This window comes from Mobula hypostoma, chromosome 18 (genome assembly GCF_963921235.1).
Source record: "Mobula hypostoma chromosome 18, sMobHyp1.1, whole genome shotgun sequence".
Lineage (NCBI taxonomy): Eukaryota > Metazoa > Chordata > Chondrichthyes > Myliobatiformes > Myliobatidae > Mobula > Mobula hypostoma.
Window position 1 is genome coordinate 60,067,944 of NC_086114.1, and position 25,988 is coordinate 60,093,931.

Consider the following 25,988-nt stretch of genomic DNA (forward strand, 5'->3'; position numbering starts at 1 on the left):
GGGCTTAATTAGGAAGGGGAAAAAAGATTATGAGAGAAAACTGGCAGGGAACATAAAAACGGACTGTAAAAGCTTTATAGATATGTAAAAGGAGGACATAAATAATCTTCCAGAAATAGTAGGGGACAGAGGGTCCAGTGAGATGGAGGAACTGAGCGAAAAACATGTTAGTAGGGAAGTGGTGTTAGGTAATTTGAAGGGATTGAAGGCAGATAAATCCCCAGGGCCAGATGGTCTGCATCCTAGAGTGCTTAAGGAAGTAGCCCAAGAAATAGTGGATGCATTAGTGATAATTTTTCAGAACTCGTTAGATTCTGGACTAGTTCCTGAGGATTGTAGGGTGGCTAATGTAACTCCACTTTATAAAAAAGGAGGGAGAGAGAAACCGGGAAATTATAGACCGGTTAGCCTAACGTTGGTGGTGGGGAAACTGCTGGAGTCAGTTATCAAGGATGTGATAACAGCACATTTGGAAAGCGGTGAAATGATCGGACAAAGTCAGCATGGATTTGTGAAAGGAAAATCATGTTTGACGAATCTCATAGAATTTTTTGAGGATGTAACTAGTAGAGTGGATAGGGGAGAACCAGTGGATGTGGTATATTTGGATTTTCAAAAGGCTTTTGACAAGGTCCCACACAGGAGATTAGTGTGCAAACTTAAAGCACACGGTATTGGGGGTAAGGTATTGGTGTGGGTGGAGAATTGGTTAGCAGACAGGAAGCAAAGAGTGGGAATAAACGGGACCTTTTCAGAATGGCAGGCGGTGACTAGTGGGGTACCGCAAGGCTCAGTGCTGGGACCCCAGTTGTTTACAATATATATTAATGACTTGGATGAGGGAATTAAATGCAGCATCTCCAAGTTTGCGGATGACACGAAGCTGGGTGGCAGTGTTAGCAGTGAGGAGGATGCTAAGAGGATGCAGGGTGACTTGGATAGGTTGGGTGAGTGGGCAAATTCATGGCAGATGCAATTTAATGTGGATAAATGTGAAGTTATCCACTTTGGTGGCAAAAATAGGAAAACAGATTATTATCTGAATGGTGGCCGATTAGGAAAAGGGGAGGTGCAACGAGACCTGGGTGTCATTATACACCAGTCATTGAAAGTGGGCATGCAGGTACAGCAGGCGGTGAAAAAGGCGAATGGTATGCTGGCATTTATAGTGAGAGGATTCGAGTACAGGAGCAGGGAGGTACTACTGCAGTTGTACAAGGCCTTGGTGAGACCACACCTGGAGTATTGTGTGCAGTTTTGGTCCCCTAATCTGAGGAAAGACATCCTTGCCATAGAGGGAGTACAAAGAAGGTTCACCAGATTGATTCCTGGGATGGCAGGACTTTCATATGAAGAAAGACTGGATGAACTGGGCTTGTACTCGTTGGAATTTAGAAGATTGAGGGGGGATCTGATTGAAACGTATAAGATCCTAAAAGGATTGGACAGGCTAGATGCAGGAAGCTTGTTCCCAATGTTGGGGAAGTCCAGAACGAGGGGCCACAGTTTGAGGATAGAGGGGAAGGCTTTTAGGACCGAGATTAGGAAAAACTTCTTCACACAGAGAGTGTTGAATCTGTGGAATTCTCTGCCACAGGAAACAGTTGAGGCCAGTTCATTGGCTATATTTAAGAGGGAGTTAGATATGGCCCTTGTGGCTACGGGGGTCAGGGGGTATGGAGGGAAGGCTGGGGCGGGGATCTGAGTTGGAGGATCAGCCATGATCATAATAAATGGTGGTGCAGGCTCGAAGGGCCGAATGGCCTACTCCTGCACCTATTTTCTATGTTTCTATGTTAAGCCTCTCCTCACTGCAGCCTCAAAGTCTCCACTCTAACACTACTCAGTCCAGCAGATCCTCTCCCCTTGTCCCCGCCTTATTTTAATCTGTTCTTGCCAATCCGTCCCAATCACTGATTGGCTGCTTCTCAGAGCACCAAAAAGGCTGTGAACCAATGTCTTATGCAGGCAATCGGCGAACCTGAGTGAACTGTGTCTTCTCACCCCTTCAATCGCTGATTGACCGCTGCTCAAAAAAAAGGTTCCATTGCACATTTTATAGTTCTATCCATTAGCTGTGAATGTTTCCTCTCAAGGTCACTAATTTGTTATGATTTCAATCTTCCCTTCATTGAACTGAGTCAGTCAGTCTGCCTTAGACAGAACATGAGTCCCACGGCTACAATATTTCTTGTTGGCCCATCAAAAAATCAATGTGACTATTTGGCCCACCAAGTCTGTCCTGTCATTCAATTAGGATATTATTTTTACTTTAATCCCATTCTTTCACCTTTGTCCCTCTGTGTCCACTCTCTCAAGGCCTTTCAGTGCTGGTGAATTTAAAATGAGACGCCCTCTCATCCTCCTGAACTCCATCGAGTTACAGCCCCAGAAACACCGAACGTGTTAAGTCTTTTATTTCTGGGATCTTTCTTGTCAACCTCCTCTGGATCCTCTCCAGGTGCAGCACATCCTTCCACAGAAATGGGGCCCAATATTATTCACAATATTGAACCACATTCAATATTCCAAGATTCCACTCTTCCCGGAATATCACATTCCTTACTTATAGATTCCAGCATCGGTTGCCGTCGCATTCCTGCTTTGCGTCTTCCAGCAGCTCCCTCCGCCTTTGCTCTTCCTTTCCCTTCACACCCCACTCTACCCGACCGTTTTTCTCTGCCTCCATCTGTCACCCGCCTGTTTCTGTCCCCAGCTTCCGCCCTCCTCTTCTCTGCCTGCCCTCATTCCTTCTCACCTCCTCAGTCCACCAATCACCCTTATCCACGCCTCACCACACCCCATCCCCTCTTTACAACGCCATCTCCCCTCTCCACTCTTGGTCCTCAACCCTAAACTTTGACAATTCCTTTCCCTCTCGACCTGCTGCTCGACCTACTGAGTAGCTCCAGCAGATTAAAGGCAGTGTTCCAGTAATCATCCCATTTCTTTTATTTCACATAGAAGAACTTAAAAGCATATCCTGCTGCTAGGCGGGTACATATTACAGCACAGTACTGTAATTTTCCAGTGCATTCAGCCTGCTCTGTTCTGGCAAATATAAAAAAAAATTCATCCTTCACAATGCATCTGAAACAAGTTATGTTGAACCAACACCAAATGGCAGAAACTCAAACCCAAAGTTTTGCTTTAAGTTCTGAGTTTCTTCAACAGCAGCTGGCCTCGCCGAGTATTTTAAAATCTTTATTGACTGACCACAAAGAATTTTCTGTTACAATCGCATGATAACACACCGTTGGAATATTTTGTGGCTACACAGCAAAATGAGGAGAGTTAAGTGTTTCAAAAACACAAGAGATTCTGCAGATGCTGGAAATCTTGAGCAACAAAATCAAAATGCAGGAGGAACTCAGCAAGTCGGGCAGCATCTATGGAGGAGAATAAACAGTCGATGTTTCAGGCCATGATCTTTCATCACAGCCTTTAGTCCTGATAAAGAGTGTCAGTTGGAACATCGGCTGTTTATTCTCCTCCATAGATGCTGCCTGACTTGTTGAGTCTCCCCAGCATTTTGTATGTGTAGGTTAAGTGGTTCAACCTATATCCAGTCGCCCCGCATCGGGAATGAGAGGAGGGTGATACTGCAGTGCGATCCCTCGCGAACATTGCATTTAGTCGTCACCTCCACAGAGAGCCAGCAGAACCCGTTCGTAGTCATCCTTGGTCGCAGCCTACAGCAAAGAGAAGAAAAGTAGTTACCCCAAGACCACCGGCCACACGGGGCAGTTATTGTGCTCCCAGCACCAGGCAAGAGACTGCAGAGGCTGGAATTAGGAGCAGCAGTTAATCTGCTGGAGGAAGTCAGTGGGTCTAGCAGCATCTGCGTGATTTCCTTCAACAGTCCCACCTACCACCCACCACTGCATCATGTAGGCAGTTCATGAGGTAGAACATACACCAGAGGGCACAGAGTGAAAAGATAACCCCACCGCTCTGTACATCATACTTCGTGGCGTTGATGTGTGCATCAGAAGCCCAGTAAGAGGGGAGCATTGGATTAGTTTCGTGGAATGATCCCAGGTGTGGAAAGGATGGCCTTGGGAGTGGTGTACGGGGGCAGCGACTCTAATTTCCTTCCATTCCGTATAGTTGCAGAAAAGGACCAAGACTGGAAGTTTGAGAGTGGGACAAGGCCAGCATTACTCAGCTGAGGTGCGATTTAGCAAAAGTGAACGGAATGCGAACCAGTGGTAGAGAAGTGGGAGGGGTCGTGGAGGGGATCGGGGAGGGACACTCTCATCCACAGAGCAGCGGGAACCTTTCCAATTCCAAACCATCTAGGGATGGACGTTAAGGAGCAGGCAGGGCAGAATAAAGCTGGAAAGGCAGAACAATGACGGACAAGGAAGGAAGTCTGAAAAAGAACAGAAGGTGCAGGGAAGAAATGAAAAAGTAAATTACGAAGGTGTGCGATAAAGTACTGATGAATAAATTCTAAGAAAGCCTACAGACATAAATACATGAATATATAAATACATATATACATACATATAAATAAATACAGACATAAATACACTAAGGGTTGAAGGGAATGGAAGGAGTGAGCCTTGCAGGTGGAGCAGAGTATATGTAAAGTTCTGAATGAATACCTGTTGTCAAGGAAGGCCATGTTGTGATAACAACTGGGAGGAAGAATGCAAAGCATTAATAAAAAAGAAAGAGGGAAGGCACTTTTGTTGAGCAGCACCATCGAAAGTGGGTAAATCGCAAAGTTGAAAGAGAAGGTATCTCTAGCTCTGACAAACATTACAATACTCTGACAAAAACCTAATATGACCAAGGGACCCAAGAAGAAACTGAGTTACAGTGTTTAATATTATGCGGTCTAACAAGCCTGAACATCTTATTGGAGAGGCCACTTTGCATTTGGGTGATGTTAGTCAGTACAACGTTCGAGAGGAGGTGAGAACTTTGTCGGGGTCTGTGGTGTGCAGGCAGAAGCTTTCCCCTATGAAAGCTCCACCAGACAGAGCCATGGGCTGAGAGTTGGGAGGCGGGATGACACAAAGCCTGTGTCTGGCAGAGATGGACACAATCGGCCAAGTAGCCTCTGCTTTCTCAGGCTCCATGTGATTCGGCCTTCCGAACCCGGAGAGCTCAGGTCTCTGAGAGGGAGCCTTTCTAGTGTTCGCCTCCCTGACCTAAACTCCTCCACAACATCAAACAACAAGCCTGCATTCTTCCCCTGGACCGCTGCTAGCTTGCACAATCACCTCCCCTATCACTTCATCTCCTGCCTCCACCCCTTTCCCCTTTGTTCTCTTCTCCTCCTTCCCACTTTCTCTTCATCGCAAGCATTTCCGTTCACTCCTCTGTCTCTCTCCACAGATGCTGCCCGACTCACTGAGTATATCCTGTATTTTCAACTTTTGCCTCTGTTAGTCATGAGGTAAACCAGACAAACTGATCCAGAGACGGAACTACAAATACAATCCTTCTCTAATAGTCTTAGGATGCTCCAAGGTAAGGCAAACACGCGGAGAGATGCAGCAACACCCAACAGGCAGACACTCACCTTTATACATTGGTACAGAGATTTGCCAGTTTTCTTCTTGAATTCTTTTCTGATTGGTATAAGGTCAATCTCACAACGTGACACCATGATCCTCGTTAATACATCCCGCTTCAGGTCGTTCTGCAGATTACACAGCTCAGTTTAGCTTACGAAAAACAACCAGCAAAGCAGCTGCTGATTCTATCTTACAGCATTTGTGCTCTAGTGACTTCTCAACAACTACAGGACGTAGATTTAAGGTGTGAGCAAAGAGATTCAATAGGAACCTGAGGGTGGCTCTTTTATGGAATGAGCAAGTGGGTGAGGCAGGTACATTTACAACATATAAAAGTCACTTGGACAGGTATGTGGGTAAGAAAGTCTGTAGGGATATGGGCCAATCATGAACAAATGGTATAGTGTAGACTGGAGTCTTGGTCAACACGGACCAGTTGGGCTGAAGGACTTGTTTCTGTGCGACTCTAAGTATTAGCAAAGCTGAAAGCTTTTACCTTTGCAATCGGAGACAACTTGTCAGCAAAGAACTCGGGAGTGCTCTGGATGCACTGCACTGTGAAGAGATAGAGAGGGGAGCTGTTATTGACACGCAGCCGAGCAGTCAGAGCACAGCGCCTAACACACAGCTCACTGCAGAGGTGAAACTCTGGCGGAAGGTCAGCACCTCGGTATAAAGGCAACACGACTGAGTGAGTCAGCTTCAACTCAGGCCCTCCTACCCACCACTCACTGGCAAGAGGCTCGTGCAACCGTGAGGGGTCCACCTTCAGTCAGCACACTGACAACACAAGCTCCACCATGAAAGTCAACCGTCAAACAGTGAATTGGCTGCAAGTGGGAGAACTCTTTAATTACTTCACAATTGAGGTCACGAAGCTGATGGTAACCCAGCTGCAAAATGTGACACCCTCATCTCCCTTCTGTCTCTGCACCACTTATTGACACTCTCCACTGGCATGGACACTGCTCCCGCTCGCTCTCCCGTCAGCGAGTAGCGTAGTTAACTTTAGGGATCTCGTGGTCAGTCTCAATAGGAGGTGGAGTGTTGGGAAGATGGAGGTCTAACTGTCAGAGGCTGGTGCTGTATACTCGGTACAGAACATCTTCATAACAGTTGTTTGATATCGGACCCATCCCCTGTACACTGTTGTAAGAACAATAGCAAAGACCTAGAGCTTGGTGTCCAACTGTGGACATTCACCAACATTATCAACACAATGAGCTTACAGCATCCATCAGTTAGACCGGAAGGATATCCCAGCCAGGGCATGATCGGTTCCAGTGACCGTTACCCAACCTGCACAACAGCAGTAAGGGTACCACCACCCGAAGAACATCAATGTGTCTGTGATGCTGCTGCAGCTGGTTTTCATCGCACCCGTGCGGACGCGGACTTGCGGAGCTGACAATAAACTTGACCGGCACCTTGGTGTTGAAGGTGTCAGGGACACTGCCAGGACTGCTCTTGCAGCCTGAGCCTCACCGACATCCTAACAATCCCAATCAATGGGAGCTGGGCACTGTCCACAACCAGTCAGTTCTCCAAGCCTGGAAACGATCATCCCAGGAATGGGCGCTGGGTCTCACCTGGACCACTGTGGCAGGTGACAGGATCAAACCTTTGGGCCCTCCAGACATTAGCAATTCTGTTCCCACCACATCTGAGCTGATGGCAATTTCCAACCTCGAAACGCCCTACACCTAGAGCAGCACCATGCAGCATTCAGAATGGAGAAGGTAAGGTGTGAGGCAGTAGACTTACCCAGAGCCAAAAGATTACACCTCAGATCTTTTGAGATGTCATCCTTGATGCTTTCGTTGATACTTCTGGGACTGTAGACGTTGTATCGCTGGAAAACTAGTCAAAGGAAACCTCAGGTGAGAATGTTGTTGCTTTTCTCTCATAGATTGCTTTAATTCTTTACTTTGCTTTGGCCCTTGGTTTTGTACGACTTGCTCAGTGTTTCTACCACTTCCTCCCTCCCCACTCTCCAAGGTCCACATTCTGACATGTCTTCCCATTTAGGCACTTCACAATCTGGTGTTTTTTTTATTTCTTACTACATTGATGTTCTATTTTCTGCCTCTTCCATCAATGTTTAGTGACCCTTCGGTGGCTTCTAATCTCTCCAATCCTCCAGCCTTCCTCTACAACTTTACTAGTCTTTGCCTTCAATATAACACCATCTATCAGTTTTCAGTAATGTGTAGTCTTTACTCCTGAATTGACTGTCTATCTGTTGACAATAATGCAAACCCATTATTGCTCCCCTCCCATCACCTCTTTTTAACTAATTTCTCATTTTACCTGAACAACACCTGCTCTTCATTTCTACTTACTTGCATTTAAATTTGATACTAGTTCTGTACTTAAGTGTGTCGTTTTCAAACAGTATGTGAACGTCTAGACATAGTACAAGGACTTAACTCCTGTTAGTCCTGTTAGGGGCCTTTACACGTCACCCATGATGAACTGCTTCCCTTGCTGATTCCTATCTTGTGGAAAATACTCAGTTCCTGTCCTTGTGAGAGAAGTAATTTCTCACCGGAAGTTACCTTCCCCCATTAACGTCAAAGCGAACTCTCTTGACCTTCAGCATGGGATATTCGGTTCCCATTTTTTGCTTAACAGCTGCCATGTCTCTGTATTAGCTGTTAGATTGGATGGAGTTACCTCTAGATAGTTTAACTATCTTAGGGTCATAGGGTCATAGAGTTGCTTAGCATGAAAATAGACCCTTTGGCCCAAATGGTTCATGCCAACCATGATGCCCATCCAAGCTAGTCCTATTTGCCAGTGTTTGGCCCAACCATTTCTATACATGTAGCTGTCCAACTATCTTTTAAATGTTGTTAACGTACCTGTGTCAACCACTTCCCCTGGCAGCTCATTCCATCGGTGAACCACCCTCCTTGTAGTAAAATTACCCCTCAAGTTCCTCTTCAACCTCTCCCCTCTCTCTTCAATCTGTGCTTTCTAATTCCCGATTCCCCAACCCAGGGAAAAAGACTGGGTGCATTCATCCTGTCTATGGCCCTCATGATTTTATATACTTCCATAAAAATACTCCTCATTCTCCTACACTCCAAGGAAAAATGCCCTAGCCTGTCCAATCTCTTCCTATGACTCAGTCTTTTGAGTCCCTGAAATATCCTTGTAAATCCTTTCTGCACCATTTCTAGTTTAAAAACATCCTTCCTATAGCACCGTGAACAAAACTGAACACAATACTCCAACTGCTGTCTGACCAGCATCTTGTACAATTGTGATAGAATCTCTCACCCTGTCTATTTGTAACTCCACTTTCAGGGAGCTACATACTGAACTTTAATCTGCTCTGTTCTACAACGCTCCCAAGGCCCTGCAGTTTGTGTGTAGATCTTACCCTGGTTTGAATTTTCAAAATACAACACCGAGCACCTATCACTATTAAACTGCATTTGCCATTCCTCAGCCCACTTATCCAGCTGGTCCAGATACTAATGATTCCAATACCAATGTCTTTTACCATTTTCCCTACTTTGACCTCTTGCAGTTTTGCCAACTTTTGTCACACCGTTCATCAATACCCTTAAACTCTTAAACATTCCCTTACCTGAATCCCAACCTCTCCCCAGCTACTTTGTTTAAAAGCCAATCTATTGTCCACTTATTCAATTCACAGCAACTCCAGCCCAGCCTACACTGAGTGAAAACTACCAGATCTGAAGTGCTGCCTCTCTGCCCAGAGCTGGTGCCAGTGCCCCGTGAACTGAAACCACTTCACACTGCTCCTCTCTGAGCTGGGCTTTCCTTTCACTCTACTCTACACAGATATATGGACTATCGAGCAGTAATCTCAGATTGTCTTTCTGCTGGTTTGGTAGCTGGGAGCTCCTCACACTCCACCAGCAGCAACCCTCTGTATCTCAGCCTCAGATGGATCCTTGCATTCCTACTCCTGTCCTCTTGAGAAGATGGTTCTAATCCAGGCATTATGCAAGCTTCATCAATATTGGGGCTTGCGTCTGCAGAGAACAGTATCTGTCGGTCTGTTTCTACTGAGTCAGTCTGTCTGTTTCCACAGCGTCCATATGTTCCTGCAGAACCTGTCTGTTCCTATCCTGTCTGTCTGTTCCTGCAGTGTCTATTTCTTCAGTTCCTCTCCACAGAGGCTGCCTGCACTGCTGAGTGTTTCCAGCCTTCTCTCTTCATACGATGCAGAGGCCACCTGCGAGTGGCCCTGTTACCTTTCCTCAAGTGGGGAATATTCCTCTCGGTCAATATGCTGATCCACTTTGCAGTGTCCATTCCTTTCTTTTGCTTTGTAGCTTCATTGAGTACCTGCAGAGTCAAACATGAGAGGGGTGATTGGAGAGTGGTTTCGCACACCCCCACAGGCCTCTGATGCCCATCCCCAACCAGTGCTTGTGGTCTTCATTGCAGGACAGGGTTAAGTGTGTCCGCACCAGGTCAGAGCCATTGGAGATAGCTGATGGAATGACCACCAACTCACCCAAATCTGACTGGGGTTGTTGGACTCTGAGGGTGTGCAGTCAACCTTCTCGATCCGTTGGTAGGATGGAGATCACCCCTTGCACTGGGCATGAACTCCACAAGACAAGTGGCTAAACCCCTCTGACAATGGAGATCAGACAAAATCCTTGGACACTTTGCATTAAAACCCCAAGAAACTTGACACCAGGCTTCATAACAAGATGCACTAAATCCTCATGGATGGTGACCCAGATCGAAACCATTTCCAACACAGAACATCGCAGGTAACTATGCCAGTGTTGATCGGTGTCAGTAAGCAGGACTCATGCCCGACACCTACCTTAGCGTCGGAGTCAATCAGTTCGTGATCCTCCACATTGGATGGTTCTGGACGGGTACCCTATGGGCAAGAAGGAGAAGCTGAGTCACTAATTGGTAGACACAACCATACAGTGTACGACCAGAAGCAGGACGCTGAAGTAAACCTCTGTCACACTCAGCTCTGTGAGACTCGCTCCACCCTCCCCCTCGGGACAACTGTTCCCCCCTCTTCCTCCCATGCAGCTCACTTCAATTCCCCTCTCTGTTGCTTTTCCTGCCCTGCCTGCCTGTGGCTCCAGTTCTTGAATCATTCTCTTTCTCCTTCTCTCCTGTGTGATCAGCAAGGTGGATTTGGTGGGAATTTGCCGAGGCTGAGGAATGTGTCAGGGTACAAGGTGGAGTACGTGCCCAAAGAATCTGGCCCTAATTCTGATGGGCCCTCACACTCTTCCTACGGATGCCTATTCCTGCAACACACTGCCAAATATCCCCAGTTACTTACCAATCTCTCTAAGTCTGCTAGCTATGACTACATGATTACGTTCCTCCCAATATCCACGTTACAGAGCTTTCAGTTCTATACCTCACTGATGAGCTTAACAGACAGGGAGCAGGAATACACAACTCAGGTTTAATAAATGTAGGAAGTTACCTTGGCCAAAGCACACAGAAGCTTACTGAAATCTCCTGAAGTGTCGTCGTTGATATCATTTACCATGTTTTTCTTGTTAACTGTAAAGATTTGTAATATGGTTAGTTGGGCTAGAAGCCTGAAATCCCACACCACCCTGTTCAGGCACCACCTTCATACAACCATCAGGTTCCTGAACCGATTGGCACAACTCTAACCCTACCCCAGCAATGGAACACGATGGACCTCTTTTTGCCAACGCAGACGTGTCACTGATTTTTTTTTTGTACCAGTGTCTAGTTGTGTATGGTCCATTTTACCCTCATCACTGCCTGGTGTTCTGTTCTGGGTGTTGTCTGAACCGATGTGTCTGTACTACAAGCTTTTCATTGTACCTGTATCTCACCACATGACAATGAACTCAGCGCGACTTCATTATCTGGGCTGTATCACATTATGAAGCTACATGAAGTGGTGTTAACTCATTTACAACATCTCCAGACCGAACCTATTCACCGTCCCACCAAGGTTATATACCTGCCCCTCAGTCTCAATCTCTCTGCAATTCCAAAATGTGAGCGTGATGGTGGAGTAGTATGAAGATCCATTGCACTCCAAATCCTGCATTCTCTTCTGGGCACTGTACATGCAAAGGACATCCTGGTTTGGAACAATGGTGACCTTCCCCACAATGTTGATACTGGGGGTCATGTCGCTGAATGTCCAAGATGGGTGTTTGGGTTCTACCCGCGGGATATCAGTTTGAACAGGACATGAGGGGGCAACTTCTTCACGCATAGGGTGGTGTGAATTTAGAAAGACCTGCCAAAAATAGTGGTTGAGGTGGACACATTTAAAAGCCATCTAGATAACTACCTGGATAGGGGAAGTTTAGATGGTTATGGGCCAAGCATAGGCAGATGGGATTATCTCTCTGAACAGCACATTTGGCATGGACATTGGACTGAAGGGCCTGTTTAGATGCTGTGAGTCCATAACACAATGCTACCATGGGCATAGGCTGCTGAGGATGATGTTAACGTTAATCCCTCAAGATCATCTGGATCATACACCTGTCACATCTGTCAAAACTTCCTGTCCTATAATTCAACAATTACTGCAATAGACAGAGAATTCTCCTATGTTTGCTCAGCATTCCCCCGCCGCCGCCCCCGCCCCTTTATTCACCTTCTTGGTAAGCCTTGTTCATCTCCTCGATCTCCTTGTTTGAACGAGAACACAGTATCTCAATCAGAGTGGCTTCATTTGTTCCCAGCCCCTGTCAACAATACATCTTAAGGATCACTTTTGAAAGAAAAATCATAAGTTATCAGAAGTACACCATAAAACATTTTGAGCAGAGACTACAACAGTTACCAAACAGAAAATGCAGGAAGCACTCATCAGGTCAAGCAGCACCCGTGGAGAGAGAATTAAGCTAACGTCTCAGGTTGATGACCTTTCATCAGAATTGGTGGACACTTTTGCCCTCTTTCTCTCTCCATACTTGCCTCTGAGCTTTTAACTCACTCTCATGATTTTGGTGTGGCTGTCTAAGCCTGCGTTTATGGCCCATCCTTGACATGCCCATGAGGATCTGTCGGTGAAATGTCCTCCTCTGCTCTCAGGGAGCGAGTTCCTGGATTTGGACCCAGTGACGTCGAAGTACCAGTGAGGTATTTCCAAATCAGGGTGCTGCACGGCTTGGAGGGGAACCTGCATGTGGTGGTGTTCCATGCTTACAGGTCTGGGCAGCGCTGCCGGAGTAACTTGTGTCACTGGTAAACGGTACACACTTCACCCAGTGTGTCCTAACAGTGGAGAGTGGGAGTGACAATCAAGCAGGTGTCCAGCCCCAGTGTGACTGGAGCTACCCTCCTCGGGGCAAATGGAAAGTGCTGCATCTCATTCCCGACCTGTGCCAGGAAGTGTCAGTAGGTGAGTCACCCATCGCAAGATCTCCAACCTGCTCGCGTAGCCTGAACCAGTGAATTTCTGGTCAATGGTGAATCCTGGGGTTAATGCTCAGGTAAGTGGGTTATTTTCACCTGCTGGAGGTGATCATTGTCTGGCAGTGCCGTGCCTTGAATGCTGCCTGGATCTTCCTGCACGCAGACGTGGGCTGCGTCATCTGCTGAGGAACTGCAAGCGTAACCGGTGAGCGTCCACACTTCCGACCTCATGACAGAAGGAAAGTGACCGATGAAGCAGCTGACAAAAGCTGGTTCTCGCCACTGTCCTGAGGAACTCCTGCAACTCCTGTGAGAGGTGCCTCTCCATGCCGACAAACTTCATTTGTACGCACTGAGCGTTCTCCCTCATTTCATTTCACATTCCCAGCATCTGTGATACTTTGCTCCTGCTAAAAATCCTGTTCAAACCAAACCAACCTCCTGCAGTCACAGCTAAAGGCCAGCAGATGGCAGATCAGAGCTGTGTCACTGCAAATGCCCGGGCTGCCTGTACTAAACCTCTCTCACACGCCTTCTCAGGATCCCGGCTGACTCACTTCCGCTCAAAGATGCAATGCTCAGTCTTTATGAGGAATTGGTCAGACCACATTTGCAATATTGTGAACAGCTTTGGGTCCCACACCCAAGAAAGGATGTGCTGGCATTGGAAAAAGTCCAGAGGAGGTTCACAAGTTCAAGTTAGAATACTTTTGAATCCACACAAAAGTGATCTGGGGAATAAAAGGGTTAATGTGTGAGGAGCATTTGGGTCTGTTCTCACTGCAGTTTAGAAGAATGAGGGTGGGGGATCTCATTGAAAGCTACCAAATATTGAAAGGCCTGGATAAAGTGGACGTGGAGAGGCTGTTTCCGATAGTGGGAGGCAAGCAGCAAAGGGTACTGCCTCAGAATAGAAGGACGTCCCTTTGAACAGAGATGAGAAGGAATTTCTTCTGCCAAAGGGCAGTGAGTCTGTGCGACAGATGACTGAGGAGGCCAAATCATTGGGTATATTTAAAGTGGAGGTTGATAGGTTCTTGATTAGTAAGGGTGTCAAAGGTTACGGGGAGGAGGTGGGAGAAGAGGGTTGAGAGGGGAAAATAAATCAGCCAGTATCGAATGGCAGAACAAGCTTGATGGGCTGAATGGCCTAATTCTGTACCTACGTCACGTGGTCTTATGGTATCCTGTTCCCTGGTTTTCGGAGTGACCCATAAGGACACTGTGGTAGCTATAGACTCTCCCACAATGGGAGCTGAGGTGGGTGACGGTGGAGGTGGGGGGTGATGGTGGGGGCTGAGGTGGGTGACGGTGGGGGTGGGGGGTGTGCTGTGGCTTGTGAAGGTTAGGCAGGACCTCTGTGTTGTTCCACCCTCTCCATCTATGCTCTGTGCGGTTATGAAGCGGAGGTTCCCAGGTAACAGAAGGAATGCTAACTCCCTCCGGGAAGCTCTGAGCACAGTCCTGAGCCTTTCTGTGTCCTGGTCAGCTCACCCTCTACAGAACAGGGGACAGGACATCTCTTCTGAGAGTCAGGGGCTGGCAGGTAAGCAGGAGACCCGCACAGCAAGAGGTAACTGGGGCCTCAGTTAGTCTGGGAGAGCACTGTTAAAGAGGTATCTCCACAGATGCCAACTGGTCTCAGAGGTGTTGAGGAGGGCAGAGAGTCACCACACACTTCCCTCACCCTCAGTAATTCACCTCCTGGGGAGATATTCAATAAGGTCACCTTTCGCTGTGCCCAATCCTCCAATCAACGTCACTGGGTAAGGACAGGTCCTGGTACAGATTCCTGTACAGGACAAGCAAAGGGCCAGGGATCGGCGAGTCTGACTACATGAGTGTCTGTTGTGCTCTTACTGTGTATGCACGAGCAAAAGGATATGTCTGTGGGTGGGTACATGTACAAGTTTGTGGAAAAGAGTGTGTGTACTCACATGTAATTATCTGTGTGTGTGTGTGTGTGTGTGACTGTGTATATACTGGTGGTATATACAAGTAAGTGTTCATATGTTGGCGAGTATGTGTGTGTTCAGGTGAATGTGTGTTTGTGGGTGTGTATATATACAGGTGTTTTATGTATGTTTAATAGTTAGTGTGCATGTGTATACGTGTGTTTATATATGTGTGTGTGTGTATAATGTTTTACAATTGTTTTAACGTCACAGCAGTGTATGAATCCCCAAGGTCAGCTCTGTTGACCTTGAAGCACAGTGGGAAGCACCAGAAGTGCAGGATTATTGTCCATGTAATCTGAACGCTCTGGCGTTAATGAAGCTGGTTCTTCCACCCTCCCAGGCTTAGGCCCAGACCAGAGCACCTTGTTCCACATGGGTACTTATGGCTCAGCAAGTGAATGGCAACATGGGGACTGCACAGGGGTGAACCCGTCACCCTGATCCATTCTCACCTTCACCGCTTTCTTCATCTCCACAGCGTCATACATGGCTGGCGTTTTCATCAGACCGAGGATGACGGCCTTCAGTGGGTCCTTGAGGGCCCCATTCAGAACATCCTCCAGCTTCTGCAGAGAAACAAAGGACATCCCATGGTCAGTGTCCAGCATCAGTACCAAGACTTGCAGCTCACTACTGAACGCCCCGGGGCATGACGTCACTTCACTCCCAGGGTGCACCATCACCCCCCCCCCCCCGGGTGTGACACACTTCACCTGGGGTGTGACATCACAATATTCAAGGTGTGACATCACGTCACTCAGGTTGTGACATCACGTTGTCCATAAGACCATAGGAGCAGAATTAGGCCATTTGGCACATTAAGTCTGCTCCACCCTTCCATCATGGCTGATTTATTATCCCTTATTCATTAACCCCATTCTGCTGCCTTCCTCCTGTAACCTTTGACACCCTTATTCATCAAGAACCTATCAATTTCTGCTTCAAATATACCCAGTGACGGCCTTCATCGGTGGCAAGGAATTCCCCAGATTCACCACACACTGGCGAAAGAAATTCCTCCTCATCTCTGTTCTAAATGGATATCCCTCTATTCTGAGGCTGTGCCCTCTGGTCCTAGACTCCCCCACTACAGGAAATATCTTCTCCATATCCACTCTATTTGGGCCTTTCAATATTCAATAGGCTTCAACGAGATTCCCCCTCATTCTTCTAAACGCCAATGAGTACAGGTCCAGAGCCACAAAACGCTCCTAAAATGTTAATCCTTTTATTCCCAAAATTATTCTCGTGAGCCTCCTCTTGGCCATCTCCAACACCAGCACTTCTTTCTTAGATAAGGGGCTCAAAACTCCGCACAATATTCCAAGTGCAGTCTGAATAATGCCTTATAAAGCCTCAGCATCACATCCTTGCCTTTATAGTCTAGTCCTCTTGAAATGAATGCTAACATTGCATTTGCCTTCCTCACCACTGACTCAAGTTGACCTTTAGGGAATCCTGCACAAGAACTCACAATTCCCTTTGCACTTCTGATTTTGATTTGTCACCCTGTTCAGAAAATAGTCTTCACCTTTCTTCCTTCTACTAAAGTGCATGACCGTACACATCCCGACACCATATTCCATCAGCCACTTCTTTGCCCATTCTCCCAATCTGTCTATGTCCTTCTGCAAACTCCCTGCTTCCTCAACACTACCTGACCCTCTACCTATCTTTGTATCGCCTTCAAACTGGTTCACAAAGCTGTCGATTCCATCACCCAAATCGTTGACATATAACGTGAAAAGAGGTGGTCCCAACACTAACCCTTGTGGTACGCCACTAGTCACCAGCAGCCCACCAGAAAGGCCACTTTATTCTCACTCGTTGCTGCCTGCCAGTCAGCCAGTTGACTGTCCCTGCCAGTACCTGGGTCTTTGGTAACCAGCGCCAGTTGTCACCGGGGCCCTGGTGTGGAACATCACAGCTCCAGAGTGTGGCAACATGTCGTCCCTGGCATGTGACATCAGAGCTTCACTGTGTGACATCACATTACCCAAGGTGTGACATCACATTAACCAGAGTGTTGCATAGTGTGGGCAGACAGGGTGGGGTGTCGCTGTGCACAGTATGTGTCTGCTGCCTTCGCTGGGATCCTCTCGGATCTGGTGACCAGGAAGCTGCAGTAACCCGTCACAGGTAATCTGGCTCTTGGTTACAGCAGTACAGTTGTAGTCTGTGGGCAGAAAGAGGCCCCTCCACGTGATGGATCTGTGCGTTCCTTCTCGTACTCAAGCCTCCGCACGCCCTACTGTCCTTCACCCACCCTACCTGAGAGACCCCACCACACACAGACGGAGCAGGGTTGCTTCAGTTCCTGCCTCAGCCACAATTCCCAGCTTCTCACCTTTCCTTTCCTGTAGTGTAGAGGGCCACAGTCAGTGACAGGCGGAAAGCTGACCATCGTTGAATAGTACAGACTAACAGGCGGCAAGCTGACCATCAGTAATGGTGTTGGTACAGTCAGTAACAGGCGAAGTGCTGACTGTCAGTGATGGGGTTTGTTCAGCCAGTAACAGGCGAAGTGCTGACTGTCAGTGATGGGGTTTGTTCAGCTAGTAACAGGCGAAGTGCTGACTGTCAGTGATGGGGTTTGTTCAGCTAGTAACAGGCGAAGTGCTGACTGTCAGTGATGGGGTTTGTTCAGCCAGTAACAGGCGAAATGCTGACTGTCAGTGATGGGGTTTGTTCAGCTAGTAACAGGCGAAGTGCTGACTGTCAGTGATGGGGTTTGTTCAGCTAGTAACAGGCAGTGGTTCAGAGCTAGCCGGGGCGCGTCCAGCACATCTTTAAGAAATAAAACGAAATAAACAAGCTAATTAATTAGGTGCCGCCCAGGGTGATTTGAGTATCTCAGAAACTGCTGATCTCCTGGGATTTTTACTCACAACAGACTCTGGAGTTTACAAAGAATGGTACCAAAAACAAAAAAAAACATCCAGCGAGTGGATTTAACAAGATGTTTTCACTCACAGAATAGCCACTCGCTGGATTTTTTTTTGTTTTTGGTACCATTCTTTGTAAACTCCGGAGTCTGTTGTGAGTAAAAATCCCAGGAGATCAGCAGTATCTGAGATACTCAAATCACCTTGGCTGGCACCTAATTAACTAGCTTGTTTATTTTGGCTCTTTTCTTAAAGATATGCGGGACGCGCTCGGGCTAGCACTGCACCCCTGGTAACAGGTGTGTCCTGCCCCACTCCCTCAGCTCCTGCGATCCCACCCTGTCTGCAATGGTCTCACACCTTCCTGCCAGCATCTATACCCTGCCACGTCCACTTCGGTAAGCGCACAGGAGGCCACTCACCTTCTTTGCTCTCTTTTCGAAGGCGAAGGCGATATCCTGCCTCTGTGCATTGCTCCTCTGGGTCAGTATGTCAATGATGGTGTGCTCGTCAATGCCTGAAACAAGGACAGCCCATTACAGCTTTCAGGCACACGCGTGTGCAGTCTGCACAAACAGCATTTAACAGATCAACATCCACGGCACAGAGCTGCGTCGTTCTCGCATCTGTGGAGGTGGGAATGGGCATCGAGTTGTGGAGTACTCTGCTGATACACAACCTCGGCTGATCTGGGGAGGCTGAAAGCTGACCAGTGTTATCTCTGAGTTGATCAGTACAGAGCAGTTTGTGTGCACAGTGCTGTACCATGTCTGTGTAGAGGGAGATCATCCACCTACCTTCACAGGACATCATTGTTCTGTACTGCTGCCACAAAGCAACCAACTTCATGTCATTTCAGATAGTGTAATAAACTTGATTCTGATTGAATTCGAACTGCATAGTACAGGGCTGTGTGATGTCCATAGAGACTGGGGTTGTATTTGATTGTGTTCAGTGGGGACTGGATGTGACTATCCATACACTTCTGGCCTGTGGATCTGTTTATACCGACTTGGGTTCTCAGGATCACCCAGCTCTACTGAGTCATTACTTACAGAGTGACATTGGGTGCTGACGTGGGAAACACGGTGCCTTCAGGCACCGGCTGAATGGCATCAACTGGCCAGAACGTCCTCACTAGCAATGCGGATATCAGCCAGATATGTCAGGATCGAACAGGAACGTTGAGAACAAAGGGGATCATCCAGGACTGTGGGGATCTAGCCTCTGAGGAGTTGTGTGGCACCCTGCTGATGCTGAGCGGGCCCCAGGTGGACCTGGAGGCGCTTTACTCAACAGCGGAACAGAAGCAGTAGCTTTGTCGCCGACAAGCTCCCAGAAGAATACACGTGATTTGACCGAGAAACACCAGCCTACCTTTGGTTTCAACTGCACGAATCAGCATTACAGCATCATTATCGGCGTTGAAGTTAGCAGACGGCTTCACTGTGGCTCCACTAGCAACCTGGAAGAGAAGATGGGAGGTCACCTCCAACCGCAGTGTCCTGACCCAACCCCAGACCACCGGGGAATCCCCAGACTACCCTTAATCCCAAAGCACGGGGGATTCCTCAGACCACCAAGGAACTATAAACCCCAGACCACAATGGAGTCCTCAGATAACCAAAGGAAACTTCAACCCCGAAACATGGGGAAATCCCCAGACCACCAGGGAATCCACAAGTCCAGATCGTAGGGGAATCCCCACACTAGCAGGGAACCATAAACCCTAGAACATAGGGAAACTTCAACCCTAAAACATAGGGAATCACCAGACAACCAGGGAAACCCCAACTCCAGAGGATGGGGGAATCACCAGACCATCAGGAAAACCCCAACTCCAGAGCATAGGGAAATCACCAGACTATCAGGAAACCCCAACTCCAGAGCATGGGGGAATCACCAGACTATCAGGAAACTCCAACTCCAGAGCATGGGGAAATCACCAGACCATCAGGAAACCCCAACACCAGAGCATGGGGGAATCACCAGACCATCAGAAAACCCCAACTCCCGAGCATGGGAGAATCACCAGACCATCAGGAAACCCCAACTCCAGAGCATGGGAGAATCACCAGACCATCAGGAAAACGCGAACATCAGATCATGGGGGAAATCTCCCGACCACCAGGGAAACCCCAACCCCAGACCATGAGAGAGTCCCCTGACCACCAGGGAACCATAAACCCTAGAAACCCTAGAACATGGGGGAATCCCCAAACTACTTGGGAAACCTTAACTCCAAAACTCTCGGCCACTCAGACCACCAGGCAAACCCCAGAACAGAAGGAAATCGCACCCCTACAGTGCAGGAGAGCCACTTCATCAGGGTTCACCCTTCTCCGTGTGGCACAGGAAACATTATGCCTCAGACTATGCCCTCACAGCCCAGGGATGAGCTACCACAGGACTTTGTGGGACTCCTGAATCACCGACCCCAACCCTCATTCCAGATATTCCATCCACATTTCCAAAGCTCAATCCTCTCTGCTCCACTCTCAAACTTGCAAACTTTTCTCTCCCATGTTCAATATTGATGATTCCCCCTATTAAAACCTAAAACTCACTCTTTACCCGCATACTCACAGTTACCCCAACCTGGGGTTTTTCTATAGTGAGTGACTCATCTCCAAATGCCACAAATCTTTCCACCTTTTAGAAGGCACAAGTCAACAGTGTGATGAGATATTCTCCCTTTGTCTGGATGACTGCTGCACTAAGGTCTCTCCAGAAGCTTGGCACCATCCAGAACAAAGCAGCTGGCTAGCCAGGAATCCCATCCCAAACATCTCACCCCTCTACTACTGGCACATTGTGGCTGCAGTGTCCAGCATCAACAGCATCTCCCAACCTTGCTACGTCAACTTCCAAGAAAGACCACGGCATGCGAATACTCACGCCCCATTGATTCTGTTCCCGAGGCTCACTCTCCATCCCAACGCTTATTAGCAGATGGAAATGGAGGTCAATGCCAAGTTGACGGCATGTTCCTGATTGCCCATGTGGTGGGAAAGGACACAAATTAATGGACCCAGACTGAATCAAAGGATGCAATGGGACCCCACCCAGCCACAGCTTGACTGCCAGGGTCCCACAATATCTGTGGAAGGTAGAGTCATTGGGAGAATCCTAATGGCATATGTGCACTGAATGACTTTGGCTCCACATCAAAACAGCAGTAATTAGGTTCCATACTCCTGCCATGGGTGAGCTGATGTATTCGTATCATTGGTCACCTGATTTGTCCGTCATTTTCCTTTCCTCTGCACCTCTCCTCGCTCATCCACTACATCAATCAGAGTTCTCACCAGACAACTTTGTCCCCATGTCCAACACATCTCACAGGTCGAAGAAATGTTGAAATTAAATTTTAGAATATTTAGGTAATTCCTTTTTTGGGGGGTGGGGTGGTTTCACAGCAACATGCTGAAGATTAAACTTCAGATTAATTCCCACCACCAATTCCCAGGCTGAGTTTCATCAAAACAGCTCAGTTCTGCACCTCATCAAAACGTGGAGCAAAGAGCTGGATTCCAGTGGCGGAGTGAGAGTGGCTGCCCTTGACATCAGGGCAACTTGGGAACCAACAGTGACATCAAGGAGCCCCAGTGACACTGAAATTGAAGCACATTGAGGAGAAATCACTCCAGTGGCTGAAGCCATGTTTTGTACACTGGAGGGCAGCTGCCAGTGATCGAAGTCCCGACATATCACTCACAGGTGTCCCTGGAACTGTGTCCGAACTCCAACTTTTTTTAGCTGCTGCTGCAGCAACCACCTTGCCTTCACTACCAGGACAGAAGCAGGATGTTTGCTGGCAACTGCACCATGTTCAGTTCCATTTCTATCTTCTCGGCAAGCGAAGCAGACCCTGTCTGCACAGAAAGAGGCCTGAGCAACATTTAATAGCGGGCAGGTATACAACATGTAACACCTGTGCCACAAATGTTCAACGTAATGACCATTTCGAAGAAGAGCAACTTAATGTTGAAGTTCATTATCCTGCTGTGGGAATATTTCAATGATGGGACAAAGGAAGTTGAGTGAAGCTATCCCCTTTGGTTCAAGAGCCTGATGGTTAAGGAGTAACAACATTTCCTGAAGCTGGTGATGTGAGTCCTGAGGCTCCTGTACCTTCTTCCTGATGGCAGCAGTGAGAAGAGAGCATGTCCTGGGGGTATCGGGGATCCCTGATGTTGGATGCTTCCTTCCTGCAACAGCTTTTAGCGCAGATGTGCTCAATGGTGGGGAGGGCTTTACTCCTGATGAACTGGGCCGTAGCCACCATTTTTTGTGGGATACCTAATCTTTGGAGCTTTGCTCTTTAGCCTCTGCCTGTTTGATTAGAGTGCATGTTCTCTGACAAGAGGCTGCACGGGCTTGGGTTGTTTTCTCTAGGGTGGCAGAGTCTGAGAGGAGACCTGATAGAAGTTTATAAAATTATGAAAGGCAGAAAGGGAGAAGGCGAAGGGGAGGGGCTGCGTCTCGTGGAGCCACATGGGAAGGGAGGTGGGGGAGTGTACCAGCAATTTGCAGAGCGAACAGTCTCTTCGAAATACAATAGGGTCTTTTAAGAGACTCTCAGATAGGTACATGGAGGTTAGAAAAATAGAGGGCTATGCGGTCGGGGAATTCTAGGCAGTCTCTAGAGTAGGTTACATGTTTGGCACAACGTTGTGGGCCGAAGGGCCTGTAATGTGCTGGAGATTTTTATGTTCTATGAAATGTGGAGTGGGAAGGAGAGGAGAAACACATATCCTCGAGGCAGAGTCTGTGGAATGTGGAAACTGGTTGGGTGGAAAGTGAAGTGCTGAGCAGCCTCGATATTGTTCTGGTTGGAAGGAGGGGGTGAGAGCCAAAGAAATGGAAATGGAACAGATGAGATTGAAAGCCCCATTACCTGCGGTGGGAGGACTCCCCAGAGATCAAGGGCAAGGAAAGACGGCCTGGAACCTCTGGTGTGAGGATGGGGCGAGCGGGAGAATGGAACTGCGTCGTTAAGGGTTAAGGTCTGTCATTGTGGGGAGACTGTGGGTGAGGGACGGGTACTGATTGCTGACCTGTCCTATGATACAGAACTCAAGCAAGGCAGCAAGTGTGATGAAAGCCTTTAATTTTGGGTGAACATTCCCAATTCCCCAACTGACGGAGGTGAAAAGGTGGGGAACTGGAGATGGGCTGAATCCAAAATGAATCCAGGTTAGGCTGCAGAAATTTGATTTCTATTCCAAGTGTAAAATCTCATGAAAAGAAGGGTGTGGTCCTGAAAACAAAGATAGACCAAACACTGGAGTCCTTCTGTGTTCTCATTGACCATTCGAGTATGTGTGACTGGCACAGGACACACTTCCCGCAGCTAAACGGAGTGGAAACCTCCTGCGAGAGAGGCCAGTATTGTGCTTTACTTTTCCAAAGTGCCTCAGCAGAGTGTGAAGCAGGAATCCTTGGTAAGATGGCAGCACACTCAGACACAGCGGCTTCTACGGGGTCAACCAAAGGAGTTGTTATCTACTTTAACCGTAGTTTCACGATTGCAAGACCCTGCTGGACATTAAGAATTGGAAGTATTGCAGGTCGACCCCATCAGCGAGTTACTCACTGGCAGAGAAACTGAAGGAGCTGGACTTGGTGCAGACCGTGACGCTGGCTGCAACCGAGAGGCATGGTGCGCAAAGGAAGTGTGCAAGTGATCATCTCAGTCACACTTCTTCTGATCCCATTGGACGTAGGTGGCAGGGTACGCTGCAAGTCCGATTCATTAGTTTATTGGCAGACGGCGGGGGAGCTGCGTGGCCTCAGTCGTAGCAGGGACTAGGCCTCAAGCGGAGTGTCACCTGTTTGCAGTCACCTCGGGGCAGGCATGGGAGCCTGGCGCTCTGCCAGAGTGCCAGAGCAGTGTGGGGTGGCATCCAAGCTGGAGTTTGTCTTTGCATGGCAGAGGACAAACTGCATTGTGTTCGGCTGCAGATTGCGGTAACATTCATGGACTTAGAGACTCGGACTCTATTTCTCCGTGTGACTCTACTTTACTGATTATCTATATGTGCTATATGTGGCCTGTGCTGTGTGTATTGTGACTGTTGGTATTGTGCTTTGCACCTTCGCCCCGAGGGAACGCTATTTTGTTTGGCTGTATTCATGGGTATTCATGTGTGGCTGAATGACTATTAATCTTGAACTTGACTGCTTCCAACACTGAAATGGTCTGTTTGTGAGCTGTGTATGCAAGTATCCAGGAAACTCCTTTTCGTCATCGCTCCCACTGTGGGTTGGTGATTGAACCAGATCCAAAGTCAACACACAGATAAAGGCGGTGTCACCACGGTGCAGGACTGCAGGCTGACAAATTGAGAACAAAGCTAAACATAGAACTACAGCACATTACAGGCCCTTCGGCCCACAATGTTGTGCCGACCATGTAACCTACTCTAGAAGCTGCCTAGAATTTCCCTACCGCATAGCCCTCTATTTTTCTAAGCTCCATGTACCTATCTAAGAGTCTCTTAAAAGACCCTATTGTAACCGCCTCCACCACCATCGCTGGCAGTGCATTCCACACACCCACCACTCTCTGTGTGAAAAACCTACCCCCTGACATCCCCTCTGTACCTACTTCCAAGCGCCTTAAAACTATCCCCTCTCATGGTAGCCATTTCACCCCTGGAAGAAAGCCTCTGGTTATCCACATAATTAAATCCTCTACAATCTTATACACCTCTATCAGGTCACCTCTCATCCTCCATCGCTCCAAGGAGAAAAGGTCAAGTTCACTCAACCTATTCTCATAAGGCATGCTCTCCAGTCCAGGCAACATCCTCGTAAATCTCTTCTGCACCCTTTCTATGGTTTCCACATCCTTCCTGTAGTGAGGTGACCAGAACTGAACACAGTACTCCAGGTAGGGTCTAACTGAGGTCTTATATAGCTGTAACATTACCTCATGGTTCTTGAACTCAATCCCACAGTTGATGAAGGCCAACACACCATATGCCTTCTTAACAACCTCAGAGAAAGCGAGCTGATTTCATAGGCTGTAGAGGATCAGGGTCACAGTTTCAAGAGGTGGGAGGCCCGATCGCGTTTAGATACTGAGAACAACTCAGGGGCTGATCTCCCTGCTCTTGCCCTCGTTTTCCCTGTTTGCCAGGGGGTGCTAGTCCCCAGGAACAGACTCTAGTATTGTTCAGTGGGAAATGTTTCGCAGGAACCCTTCAGGTTAGATGTTGATCAGCCTTCATGTTGGTTAGCTGGTACCACACGATGGGGCGGGGACAGCGCAACGTGATTGTAAATTTGTCAGAGGCAGTGAAGGGGACTCGGGGAGAGAATGATCTCCTGGATGACTTTGATTGATTAAGTGGGTCAGAGAGGAGTTTTGAAATGGTTTCCCCACCGTGAGGCAGTGGGTAGAGTCACTGTCTCAAACCTCCAGAGACCCGGGTTCAATCTTGGCCTTGACTGATGTCTGTGTGGAGTTCGCATGTGCTCCCTGTGATGGCACAGGGCGTCACATCCAGGTTAACAGATGCAAGGAGATGCAGAGAGAACTCCTGAAACCTATACCCTGGGATCTGGATGAAGAGAAACCTATTAAGCGTTTGAAGGGAAAACCAGTGCTGGAGTGACAATGTCATGCCTGATCTTTGGATCATATTCGGAATTCACTGGCTGAGAACAGCCAGTAGAAAGTGGTCAGCACCTGGGCCCCAAAATATTGTGCACGTCATCTTAAACATGCTGGGAATACCTTCTCTGGAGTGTAGGAAACTGATGGGTGACCTTATAGAGGTGAACAGGGTCATGAGTATCACAGGTAGGGTGAATGCGCTCAGGGTTGGGGAATCAAGAACCAGAGGGCACAGGTTTAAAGTGAGGGAGGAGAGATTAGATAGGAAACTGAAGAGCAGCTTGGGCTGAAGTGCCAGTACTCGTGCTGTATGACTCCAGGATCTTGGTGCTTGGAAAAGATGTGGAGAAGGAGGAGTGGAACAGGTCACGGATGTGGAGAAGGAGGAGTGGAACAGGTCACGGATGTGGAGAAGGAGGAGTGTAATGTCACGGATGTGGAGACGGAGGAGTGGAACAGGTCATGGATGTGGAGAAGGAGGAGTGTAATGTCACGGATGTGGAGAAGGAGGAGTGTAATGTCACGGATGTGGAGACGGAGGAGTGGAACAGGTCACGGATGTGGAGAAGGAGGAGTGGAACAGGTCACGGATGTGGAGACGGAG

General features: G+C 48.0%; 1 protein-coding gene across 2 annotated transcripts in view; it reads right to left on the reverse strand.

Moving 5' to 3' along the window:
• Positions 1–3,191: 3,191 nt before the first annotated feature.
• anxa2a (annexin A2a) overlaps positions 3,192–25,988 on the reverse strand; it is a 31,531-nt gene continuing 8,734 nt past the window's right edge. For both annotated transcript variants that reach the window (XM_063070967.1, XM_063070966.1), the window contains 11 exons: positions 19,135–19,222; positions 18,180–18,274; positions 15,325–15,438; positions 12,151–12,241; positions 10,984–11,063; positions 10,351–10,410; positions 9,764–9,857; positions 7,296–7,391; positions 6,028–6,086; positions 5,537–5,656; positions 3,192–3,692 (listed from right to left, as the gene is read on the reverse strand). In XM_063070967.1, coding sequence (XP_062927037.1) covers positions 3,633–3,692; positions 5,537–5,656; positions 6,028–6,086; positions 7,296–7,391; positions 9,764–9,857; positions 10,351–10,410; positions 10,984–11,063; positions 12,151–12,241; positions 15,325–15,438; positions 18,180–18,274; positions 19,135–19,222 — 957 coding nt within the window. In that variant the 3' untranslated portion in view covers positions 3,192–3,632. The remainder of the gene's footprint in view (positions 3,693–5,536; positions 5,657–6,027; positions 6,087–7,295; positions 7,392–9,763; positions 9,858–10,350; positions 10,411–10,983; positions 11,064–12,150; positions 12,242–15,324; positions 15,439–18,179; positions 18,275–19,134; positions 19,223–25,988) is intronic.